This window comes from Quercus robur, chromosome 2 (assembly GCF_932294415.1).
Source record: "Quercus robur chromosome 2, dhQueRobu3.1, whole genome shotgun sequence".
NCBI lineage: Eukaryota > Viridiplantae > Streptophyta > Magnoliopsida > Fagales > Fagaceae > Quercus > Quercus robur.
This window is the reverse complement of record NC_065535.1, coordinates 87,822,330-87,835,177: the sequence shown is the minus strand read 5'-3', so window position 1 is coordinate 87,835,177 and position 12,848 is coordinate 87,822,330. Positions and strand designations below refer to the sequence as shown.

The 12,848-nt window shown below is 33.0% G+C and overlaps 1 protein-coding gene across 1 annotated transcript; it reads left to right on the top strand.

Annotated features, from left to right (window-relative positions):
• Nucleotides 1–3,121: 3,121 nt before the first annotated feature.
• Nucleotides 3,122–8,391, top strand: LOC126715628 (uncharacterized). The gene is made up of 5 exons (XM_050416331.1): nt 3,122–3,392; nt 3,567–3,627; nt 5,376–5,480; nt 6,647–7,016; nt 8,211–8,391. The coding sequence occupies exons 1-5, from the start codon at nt 3,252–3,254 to the stop codon at nt 8,230–8,232; spliced, it is 699 nt and encodes a 232-aa protein (XP_050272288.1). The 5' UTR covers nt 3,122–3,251; the 3' UTR covers nt 8,233–8,391.
• The last annotated feature ends 4,457 nt before the right edge of the window (nt 8,392–12,848 follow it).

Below are 12,848 nucleotides of genomic sequence, written 5' to 3'. Positions count from 1 at the left end.
TAAATTTGGAACTAATTAGGCCTGAAATGAGAGTGATTGGAGCCTATTAGTGTTAATTGGAAATTAATTTGGGACCTATTAATACTAATTGTGCTGAAATTGTTTTCTAACAAATGACCTCTGCTCACCATTTCATTAATATCTCACAAAATATTTTGAATCTGTGAATGAGGTTAATGTTTCCAGAAATTAGGCATTTGGGGCTTCAATTTGAGCACAAGAACGAGACAATTTCGATTAGAATTGAGTTAGATATGATTTTTTGAAATTGGCTCTACAAGCTGTTACAGCAGCTGCAGGAAAACCTTATTTTGGCTTACTCCTCACTCTCACCAATCTTTCTATTTAATGCACTAGATTTCCCCAAAGGCTAAAATGAGGTATAGGTTCATGATTTTTTGTCAACCGTCATTAAATGGTCTTTCATTCATATTTTCTCAACCACTACTATATAAACTCCACCTCTCCTCCATTCCAAGAGAAAATACAAAAAACCCCCCTCTCTTGAGTTCTAGTGAAGTTGAGTAGTTTTGTCATATCATGGTCTTCTTAAAACTCAAGATATTGAGTGAGACTTAATCTTTCGCTCCTAACTCTTCTTTTTCTCCACCCTTAGGACCTTTACCAAGAGTCTCCTCTTCCACCATATGAATCTTGCATGAAGGTATAATCCCTTTCCCTAACTTGTTTTTGGTGTTGCCATGATAAGAATTTAGGATTAAAGCATGGTAGTAACTATTTAAATTCTCTTAAATATGTTTGAATGTTCTTAAATGTTCTTATGTGTTCTTCATATGTTCTTGGTTGTTTATCACATGTTCATGTATAACATTTGTTTCGATCTTAAATCCACATCAAAAATATGAAAAACATGTTTGTTTCAAGTCCTTGAATCTAAGATATCACCATCCATACATATGCACTAGAATTTATTTTTTAATCCAAATGTCATGCTTAATAAATTGAATTAGGGTTTATCACATGCACACACATTAAATTCAACGTGCAAATTGATTGATAACATATTGGATGATGTGATATAAATGTTGGCCACCATAGTTTAGAAGATTGATTTTACCAGGTAAGGTGGGTGCCTAACACCTTCCCACCTTGTAACATATCCTTCGAACTTAGATCAAGGGTTGATAGACCAATGTTTATCCTTGTAATTTTCAATTTCTAGATTGTAACTAGGAAACAAAGTTATGTACTTTATCTTAGATTGTATCTAGGACCAAAGCCATATAATTTTCCTATGATCAATGTAAATTCAATAGAAAATTAATAAAATGAGAAATTTTTCAATTTTGATTTTCTTATTGTTTCCAATAATTAAATAAGTGGCGACTCTATTGTAAAACCCTTAATCTAAAGGGAAAAATATAACTAGTTGAATTTCCATTTTAAGAGGCAATAACACGACTCCATCCATTTACGTGGATTTGACCTAACATCCTTAAAAAAAAGGGTCAGGAACGCGGTCTCTCACAACTATCTTCTCATAAAAAAATAAAAAATAAAACTCTACATTATCCAAAAGTAATATAATCGACCAATAATGGCATATGGAATTTGGGTACATCGTTATTCGTTATCGGAATTTGTCTTTATATTGCAAATCTTGATATCGTGATACCACTGTGTGCGCATTCATTCTCATCTTGATCACCACTTTGGAAGATAGGGCCATCATTTCAAAGAGATATTTTGTCCACTCTAAGAAGGTGGTACTATTCTGACTAACCACATACCAATCGTGAGTTTTCGTCCAATTTTGTTCACAAAATTGATACATCCAATGGATTCGTATAGTTTCCACTATGAGTCATGCTTTGCACTCCTCCTTTCAAGGATCCATAGTTGATTTGACAAAAAAAGGAGCCCAATCAAGTTGTCGAAAAATTTGCCTTGTTTCATAATGTGTTCACCTTTTTCGAATGTACAGTTCTCGGCAACTTTACATATAAGACGAGCATTTCAATTAGGTTGTTTTGAAAGTTTTTACCTTTCAATTTGTGCAGACTTATTCGATGTCTTGTCAATCTCAAATTTGTACAAATGGTATATCATTGGAAAGATTAATTGCAGACTTTCAATTTATGAAAGTTATGGAAGTGGGAACGTGGCCACCTATACGCATTTCAAATTTTTTATTTATTTGTTTTCATGAGTTTGATCCAATCTCTTCCAATATTTGTGCCATGACCCCTTGAAACAAATATTGTCGTATAAACTTTCCAATGAGACCTAACCAGCTAACTCACACAAATCTAATGTCATTTGACATAAATTTTGATCGAAGCTAAACTTCTTTTTTGGATAATAATATAAATGATTTATTTATTAATTAAGTAGCATTGTTACAAGTATTGTCCATTGGGCACTCGCAGGAAATGTCTAATTACAAAATATCATAAACATATTTTACATAACCAAAATTTAGACATTCATTATATTCTTTAAGATTGACCTTCTGAACAAGTTACATATCACGCATATTTCATATTTTCATGATTTTTATATTCTAATCCGATTTTGATATGTGGGGCACTTATTTTAAAGAGAATTTAAGAATTTTATGCCATTGGTAAGCATTTTCTTTATTTGTATACTTAGACAACGATAATTATGTTACTATTTCATCATACAAGCTTATTACGTATATCAATATGAATATTATTCAACTTCAAGCGACATTGTATCCTTGCAATTTATTATAGTTTGATTTAAAATGTTCTTTTAAAAGTATAATATTTAAATTTATTTCTAAATGAAAAATTAATTTAAATCCAACTCGTATATAAAATCATTGTTTTAAAAACCGGATCAGATTGACTGATATAATTGGGAATCGGGTACTAGTCCAGTTCGATAAAATTCCTAAAAATCGATAAAAAACTAGGTTGAACTAGGAGTTAGACACAAAACAATTCTACGGCCGTATCAGTTTTTAAAATCATGTATAAAATGTAAATGTATATTAAAAAAAAAAAAAAGGGAATATGCGGTGGATTTACCAAATTGCCCATGATAAATCATCCGAAAAGACAATGCAGGCCCTGATTTCTTTTCTCCCAAGCTTTCATTCCACTATCTACAGATTCTACACTACATTAGTACATGGTATATATACTCACATTCCTGGACCTTCTCACTCGCTACTCACTACAACTCAAACTCAAAACTCACCGCTCAAAACTTAGGCGTTGATAAAACCACCGTGCCGGTGACCGAAACAGACACCCATAACAATGGTGGCGACGAACGTGAAATCGGAGACGATGGCTCTGATGGACAAGAGGGGCGCCTTGGAGGCCGAGATGAACGCCATCATCGACCGCCTCTGCCAGCCTGGCGGCCCCGGCCTCTCCGGCAATCTCGTCGATTCAGAGGTCTCTTTCTTCTTTATCTTCCAATTTTTGATTTTTTTTTTTTTTTTGAAATTGTGAGTTGTGAGCGATAATATGTAGTTGTGAAGGTGGTTTTGGAATTGTGTTTTCTTGGTAATTGGCAATGGGATTTGGTTATTTAGGGTTTTTTTGTTTGTTTTGTTTTGCGCTTTGTAGGGTTTTCCTCGCTCTGATATTGATATTCCAGTTGTGCGAGCTGAAAGGCATCGTCTTTCTGGTATGGTGGTTATTTTCGTTGTGTTTTAATTGAATTTGTGTATTGAGCTTGCATTTAATTCAAGTTTTCTTAGTGTTAATGGTCATAAGAGAGCTAATTTTAAAATTAAAAAAAAAAAATTGGGAGCTTAACATGTTGAATGAGAGTAACATTGTCATATAAGTACATTAGCACGAATATATTTTGAATTTGTAAGTTTTAACTTTTTTTGCGGTGGCGTAACCTTCATGTTTGTGCAATGGAATGGATTTGATGATATGGGTTCTTGTCAATGTGGATGTGTGAGTGCAACTATGTTTCAATATTCTTATTTTTATATTGAAACATAATTGCACTCACACATCTTCTTCCTTAAGACTTCTGGATTGGGTTACAGTGTTAGACTTTCGTTCTTTTTATTCAGTCCATGGTTTCATGGACTTTTATACCTTTATGCACTTGATTTGTTTTTGTCCTTGATTTATACTTCCTGTATACTCAGGTGACACCCCTTTTCTTTTTAATATATTTTTATTACTTATCAAAAAATTATGTTTCAATATTATTTTTTGATAAGTAAGAAAGATGTATATTCAAAAACTACTTTATGCAAATAAACACAAAGCATATCAAAGATTACAAAAAAAGAGATAAAAACAAAAACAGAGGAAAGAAACTAATTACAAAGAAATTGAGAGCTAAGGAACAAATGGAAAGATTCACTAGATGTGAGTCTCCAAGCCCTAGACCAATAAAAAAGGGACCAGTGTAAAAAGCCAGCAACTAGTCATCTGATCTATCTAAGTTCTCAAAAGTCTGCCGGTTGCGTTCCCTCCAAATACACCACATCAAACACAATGGAGCTAAATTCCAAATGTTAGATGAATACTTCCCCAATCAATTCCACCAACCAAAAAGGAAATTTGCAACCGATCTTGAGAGAACCCACAAAATCCCAAAAGTTCTAGACAAAACTCCACTAACGTTGAGCCTTCCCATAATGTAGCAACAAATGATCTACTGTCTCCCCACAACAACCACACATGATGCACCAGTCAACAAAATCAAAACCCCTACTCCACAAATTATCACCTGTGAGAATCCTATCCCAGGTGACTGTCCAAACAAAGAATGAGACATGCTGGGGTGCCTTAACCTTCCAAATACCTTTCCAAGGAAAAACAATGGAAGAAGAACCATGCAGCTTATGATAAAACGAACAGATATTAAAATCCACATTCTTCGTCAACTTCCAACTCATACGATCACCATCATTCGCTGAAGGTAAATTGGCTGCCAAAAACCGAAAGAAATCATCCACCAACTCCGCCTCCCAATCATTAGGACCCTAAACAAAACAAACATCCCAACCTCTCTTGTCCCCCACTCCTTGCCTTATCAGAGAAGAGACAAGGGGAGATTCAGTGCTAAAACAATGACCAATATCTAATGAACATCCCACCAACATGTGTAGATGTCTTTTATTTTTCTGAGAATAATGTATGTGGAGAGAGCAACTACTATATATATATATAGTTTAGCTTATCCTTTTGGAAGCTAGGTGCACTAAGTTGCCAAAAATTTATATGTAGCTTTATATGTTCAGATTATGTAATTGAAGGGAATTAAAAAAAAAAGTAAAGAAAAAGAAAAAGATTTAAGGGCATGCTTATTATTGAACTGCCTGTAACAGACATAGCACACCTTTATACCGCTAATTTTTTGTTTTAATCATTTTGTATTTATTTCTATTTTCTTTCTATCTTTAGAGCTGCGGAATGATCACAAGGTGACAACAGAGAAAATAGATCAGAATATACAAATTCTGCATTCATCAAGGCTCGCTTCTAGATCATCACCCCCAAAAGAGTCAGGTAACTGGATGAAATAAGGGCTACACTACGGTCTACCAGATTCATTAAGAGAAATATTGTAATATGATTTTTGAACTCATGTTACCTGGTGGAACTTCATTCATTGAAGATAAATATTATTTATCAATTGGTCAACGGTTTAGGCATATAAAAGGATTTAGATGACACTTTTCCTAGATCAAAGATATGTAAAATTTGTGGCTTCTGCATGGATCTTGAATAATCAATATGCTATTCTGTAGTTTGTGCTGCTGATAAAACTTTTTGCTATTGATACCTTCGTTTAAATGATATGACAACATTGACATATCAATGGTGGTTTTTTTTTTTTTTTTTTTTTTTTTTTTTTTTTTTTTTTTTTAAATTGTAATGAGATGGATTTTTTTTGGTAGTCTAGATGCAAATTTTAAGTCTGATGGATAAGCTATTTATTGCCTGCAGTTTTGTTGTGGGGCTGATTTTGTTGTTGTTGTTCGCATTGTTCTTCCTGAATGTTGATTTGCGGTTGCCCCCCATATCAAAAACTCTTTGCGCATGTGTGAGAGCATGACAGTATATAGTATAATTCCTCTGCATTACATATAACGTCATATCCAGAAAATACACATTTTTTCTTTTCTTTATGTTCTTTAAAATGATGTCAAAATTGTTCTGAATGCTAACATGATGAATTTTTTAGATTTAATAGAACATGGTGTGATTTGACTTGGATGCGAACTGTATCTTACTTGATCAACATCTACAATACAAGAACCTATTTACTTTGCTTCTAAAGACTGAAATACTGCATGCATGTAACTTGATATGTTGTGTGACTGTTTAGGGGCTGAATTTACCTGTTAGTGAAGGAAGTTTCTGGTTCTGGCTTTCCAATTTTTAGTTTTAAATGTCCATTTATCATGAAATAACATATCTAGTTATTTCCCATTATTGTTGCCGGTGATGGATTTCTTGTTTATCTCAAATATGTCATTATTGCTATAATCTATCAATTGTTCTTCATTTTAGGAATCAGAATTATTTTCATTTGAACAGTGAAGTCCTCTTTAACTTTTTTTTTTTTTTTGGATGTCTTGCCTTCATAAAACTGGGAGCTAAAAGTATAGATTCTATTTGAATAATTTCATATTATACACAGCAAAGTGACTGCACCTTTTTGCCTTTAGTGCAAGGTAATCTTGAGGGGTCAAACAACCAAAACTCTCCAGTTGTGAGTGATGTTCCATCTGCATCCTCACACAATGTTGTTCTGAGGGATTCTTCAAGTGATATGGATGTTGATGTGATGGCCAGTATTCCCTTCGCAATGGTTGATGAAATAGCGGATGCATCACCAGCAGCAGAGGATGGTTTACAACTTGGAGATCAGATTGTCAAATTTGGAAATGTGGAAGCTGGTGAAAATTTGCTACAAAGGCTCGCTTCTGAAGCTCAGACAAATCAAGGTTGTGCAATACCTGTAGTAATTATGAGGCAAGGTGCACCGATTAACTTAACAGTGACACCCAGAACATGGCAAGGCAGGGGTCTACTCGGGTATGTCTGCCATCTCCTTTACCAATAACTTAAGTAAAAAATGCTGGTTATCATTTCTAAAAATGTTAATATCCCCTGAAAGAAACTACAAAGAAGAAAACCTCTTCCTCTAGAATTTTTTTGGTGGCTTATTTAGCTTTAGGATACATTATTGTTGGAGTTATTCCTTTTGTTATAACTATGTGGCTACTCTTGCAATTCCATATTATGGTGTGTCAAATTCCTTTGTCTTTTTTTTTTAATATATCAAATAATGCCAAGAGTCTTGTAACTCAATTGGATGACACCTCCAGATGTTTCCAACAGAGACATCTAGGGTTCAAATTGCCCTATCCCCAACAATCAAATTATCAAAAAAAATATGTAAAATAAATGTCTATAAGTTGATTATTATTGCAAAATCCTCCCCACTTTTTCTGACTAAAGTAATGTTTTTGGGAAGTTATCAACAATAGAAGGGAGAAAAGTAGTTTATTTGCTGGTGACAATTCTGCAAGCAATGGAACTCAATTTCCCTAGAAAAAAGTTGGCTTTTTTACTTGCTTGTTTGCTGGTGTGTCCAAGCAAAAATTATGTTAAATTGGTGTTATGGCTAGCATCATAACTTTTGTTTCAACCTATATAAGATGCTCCCTTCTATTTCTTTCAATGTTCGGGTAGTACCTGGTCTTTTTATTCCTTATTTTGTCAATAAATCTCTTACATTTGGACTTTTATTTGTATTCAATTAACATATCTCTGAAGAAAGTAACTGAACTATCCTTGCCACTTAGTGCACTTTTCTTCACTTCAAAGGCACTATTTTTTTGGACTGATTTCTAGCTCTTTCTGCAAATATTGCCTGTAAATTTTGCTTTTCTAAGTTGCTTATTTTCTTTTTATGGCCATCGTAATCCTTAAATTTTTTTGTGCTGGTTATGCCATAAGTTGCTAGTATTGAAATACATGATGCTCTATGAGTAAATGTGTCCCAGAACCAGAATACTCAAAATACAAAACATTAAGCTTATGACCTTCCCGAAAGATTATAGAAGGATACCCATTCAATTATACCTTATCCTCAGTCTGGTTGATGAGGATTGAGATGTGAGATTCTTAGTTTTCTTTCATTTAATTCTGTCTTTTCAATAGCCAACTGAAGCATATAACCATGAACATCACTCTTAACTCTTGGGCTATGTTCAATGCTTGCAGATGCCATTTCCGGATCTTATAACTTCAATTCAATCACATCGCATGGAGGTGGAAGTGTAAAGTGGTTGGCTTTATTTAGTTTTGAAGGACATTAAATTATGTGTTGTAGAAGATGAAATATCAATATCAAGTACTCGATAACTGCCTTACCTATCCAAAAAGTACTCTACAATTCCCTTGAGTTTATTGCATTTGTGGTACTTTTATTTTCTTTAATGTTTTCTTGTTTGATATGATGGTTCTTTTTCTTTACCCTAATAGTTTTTTCCATGTTGATACATGCATTGTCCTCCTTTCTTTCTCTGCCTTCATGATTCTGCTTTTAATTCATTGCGTTGCCTATGGGGCAAGCCAATCAGCATCACTGCATCAGTAGAATCACTATAAGTAAATCTAGGGCATAGATTTGCCTCAATAATGAATTTCTTGTTTCTATCGGTCAAAGAGTTTTCTTTCTCTACAATTAATCATGAAGAAGAAAAGCTTTAAAATAATAATATGGATAAAGGTTGTATATTAAACACATTGCGTAGCATATAAGCATTTAATTTAAAGTTTTAAACCCCTTCTTTCCATCGGAAATTTTGTCTTTATTCCTGGAGTAAAAGTGGTTCTCACATCTATTGACTTAATTTATCAATCATCATTAGGAGTAAAAGTGGTTATCACCTTGGGGGAAAAAATTCATTTCTTAAAAACAATGACGAAGTTTCTTTGGAAAAGACTTTCGAAAATTCAATAGTAACTAAAATCAGTTTTTAGAATTATAAGAACCCGTTTGTTAGCGGTGTTTAAGTATTGTTGTTCAAATTTCAGTATTGTGGAAATATGTATTGTTGTTGTAAACTAGTAATAACTTGTAAACAAGCTGGTGGTGTAGTCTGTATCTTTTTTAATTAATAATTGCCTCTATTTTATTTTTTTAATATTATTATTGAGAATCAATAATTGCCTATCTAGAAAGTCCTTCAATGCCTCTAGAAAAATTTCTGTCTACAGCTCAACTCAAGTTATTCGCAAGTTTGCTAATTACCTGCTGACTGGGTTCCTTCATGCCTTTGTTTTCCTCCGTCAATAATTGTCTTCACTGTTTTTTTTTTTTTTCCTTCTATTTATAAAATGAGTAAATGTTGATGCACACAAGCTAATTCACACACAGGCTAATTCACAAAGTTTTGGAGCATGTGTGCAAAACTGTGTGAATTAGAGTGTGTAATAAACACCGCTCTTATAAAATTGTGTTCACCGTTAGTCTTTAACAAATTTGTGTTTTATTATTCTTCAATCTACCATGGGTGATTTCTTTGTGCCGCAAGAATAACAATAACACAACTAGTGATTTCTGAGCAAATTAAGAAACCAAAAACAGATCTCATAGCCACTAGACTCGTTTTCTTCTAAGAGGGGGTCTTTGATATCCTTTTACACGGAAGAGAGGAAATTAGAGAAAAAGGAAATAATATTTGATTAGAATGTATAGAATTTCAGTATATTTCAACCACTTTTTCTTTCTAGTCTCTATTCCTCTTCCTCATTACCAGGAATCCCATGTACAATTCTGCACAGGGTACTATATACATGTCGGGGGGGAGTTGACAAACATCGTACAATGATAATTGATACATGTTAATGTTGGCCCATCTATGTCCTATGATATTCTATCTTGCTCGGATTCAGAACTAGTGTTTTGCTTGAGTTGAGCAGTATTTTGATAGTGAAATAATTTGACCAAATAAATATATACTAAGGGTGAAAATATAAACCTAATGATCCTCAATATCTACCGACTTTGACTCCATTGTCGACAACATAAAAGTAGGTGACTAGGTGAGTATAAACGAATTAAAACATAAAAAAAAAAAAAAAAAATTGCTAAAGCAAAAATAACTGTGATTAATAATTTAGTACTTTTCCAGTTCTTCACTCCATTATGTGATAGTCCAATAGTTGCATGACAAGTGACAAACCATGGTGCAGATTTAAGAATGAAATCTCTTTCACTCTCTCTCTCTTTTGATAATTGACTCTAACGTACGACAAAGGATATTCCTTTCTTTGCTTTTGTTCCTTCACCACTTTGCTTTTCTTTTTTAAACTTTTTTTTGTTTTGCCAAGCTGAACTTAAGCAGTCAATCAGATCAGAGTTCACATATTATTGAGGCAGCATCCCAAGGCTCCAAAATCTTGATGTGAAACCTCAATGAAATGTTGGGAGAATCTGACTTATTTTTTTCTGAAGAAAAAAGCATGACGTAAAGATTTGAAGTAAAAAAACTATCATTGTACAATGTAAAAAATAAATAAATAAAAGAAAGAATGAAAATAGAGAGACATGAGGACATCTAGAAATGACCTTTCCATATCATATTCTATTTTGGGAGCGTATCCTTTTGGTTGTCCGTTTTCAGCAAATGGTTTTTTAGATGATAATATACTGGTCCATTTTCAATAGGGATTTTACACATGCTCTGTTCACTAGAGTATACACTGCAGTCTGGATTTTCCCATGGTTTTACGAGTGTGTTAAATACTAGATTATCATCCCCTCTGTCATTAATGGAAAATGGCTACAGTTTTTTTTTTTCCTATTCAAACAGGATGCATAAATCATAATATCTCACTTTGTAAAACATGGGGTATCGTCAATTCTTTGAACACTTTGGGTATCCTTGGAAGGAGGGAGATAGAAGATAAGAAGAGGAGATTAGAGAGAAAACTTGCTGAAATATACTAAAATTATTATATTAACATTTGGTCACCTACTCACCTTCCTTTTCTCCTCCTCTCTCTCCCCATCTTCCTTCATTCAAACACTTACTATTAGGATAGGTATATGTGTAATCCCTCCTATTCTACACATATAAAACAACTAGATAAAATCCTTGCGATGACGTACCAATATGGTAAGTGCATTCTATCAACTAAAGTATTTATCTTTTTGTTTGATTCATTTTTTAAAAGATAGACATGTGGAACATTGACAAACCAACCTCTCATTAGTATTTATCGTGCCTCACTCACTTTCAGTCGCATTTAATTGATAGAGATAATGTGAAATTCAGTTATAAAATGTTTGAAACTTACCAATCACATTCATTATCACATCAATTTATAAGCTTGATATACTAAAACTTGTTGTAGATTTAGCATTTTTCTTAATGAGATTGAACATGTAGTTCAAGGAATGCCATGTGGCCAACCAAATGAGCCCATTTCCAGCCATCTAAAAAGCCTGATCTAAGAGTAGGATTCATGCCAAAAAGAATTATTTATATCCTCTATAAAAACCATTTTCATCCACTATAACATGATGCTAAGCACTTTCACGATAGAGTACATATGGAAAATACTGAGATCATCGAAAATGATATAATTTTGTGCCATAACTAGCCACATGATGAGTTGTAATTGATGAAGGTGTGTCACCACATGACCCACAGACACTCCTTTACCAGTCACAACTTGTCGCGTGGTGAGTTATGACACAAAATTGTGCCATTTTTTGTGGTCGTAGCACAACTCAGTACATACTGCCCAGAAAACTAAAGAAATCCGATTTTATGACTTAACCTTTAAAGTGTGTCTTTGGTCAAGTCCCGTCAAGTCTACCCAAGGGCCAAGCTACTAACAAGGTGGTTATTTTCATGTCTTTTGGTACAATAACAAGTGATTCATCTGTCGGGATCTTATCCAGTTTATGCTATAATCTTTTCCTCGTGTGGTTGGTTCCATCTTTCATTCAATCATCACCCATTACACCTTACTCTTTGTTAAGGGCTTAGCAAAATAAGGTAAGTACTAAACCATGACTTAATCCCTATGTGAGATTCATTATACTTTGTTAGTTTGTTTGGTAACACATTCTATTAAATCTTCGAAAGTATTATAAAATAAAAGTCAAACGCTCAAGAAAAAAATAAAAAAGGAAAAAAAGGTTAAATTATTAATTTAATCATAAAATATTGAGAAAAGTACGATTTAATCCCTCAATTATTAATGATTTAATCAAATATGCTCTATTTGTTTCAATAAAAATTTTTAGAGGAGACAAAAAAATGAAGTTGACTTAATTAAATAATTACTAAATAAGTGATACCATGAAATATTAGTTTTATTTTTTTATTTTTTTAGAAATAAGATACTAGATACTAGTTGAATTAAAGTACATTTTTAAAAACTCCAGTTCAAATGAGAACCAAAACCCTCAATATGTTTTCTAAAAACCGTAAAAATCACTTATTATTTAACCGTAAAAACCACTAATACAATCGGTAAAAATAGAAATTAGACAATTTTTCAATTATTTGACTATTCATGTTTTTTAAAACAATGGTTACAACTTACAAAACTATTGGCTAATAAATGAGTGACTAAATGGGTTTCAATTAGGTCAAAAAATTTTATCAAAAAAAAAAAATGTCAAAAATATTTTCAGGCTAATTAATTAGGTCGATTGATAAAGTTTTTTTTTATTATTTAATTAGAATAATAAAATTAGTAATAATTAAGCCTATAAAAAAGAAAAAAAAAATCCAAATTCAAAACGTACCTGACATAGCCGGTAAAACACTGTTTTCAAAACCAGCTCTCCCGGTGGCCCTCCAATAAACAAAGGCATCCCAATCCTCACTCTCTCTC

Coding starts and splice junctions, on each gene's coding strand:
- LOC126715628 (XM_050416331.1), top strand. CDS start 3,252: ATGGTGGCGACGAACGTGAAATCGGAGACGATGGCTCTGATGGACAAG. Junction 3,628..5,375: donor TGAAAGGCATCGTCTTTCTG/GTATGGTGGTTA, acceptor TTCTATCTTTAG/AGCTGCGGAATGATCACAAG. Junction 7,017..8,210: donor CAAGGCAGGGGTCTACTCGG/GTATGTCTGCCA, acceptor CAATGCTTGCAG/ATGCCATTTCCGGATCTTAT.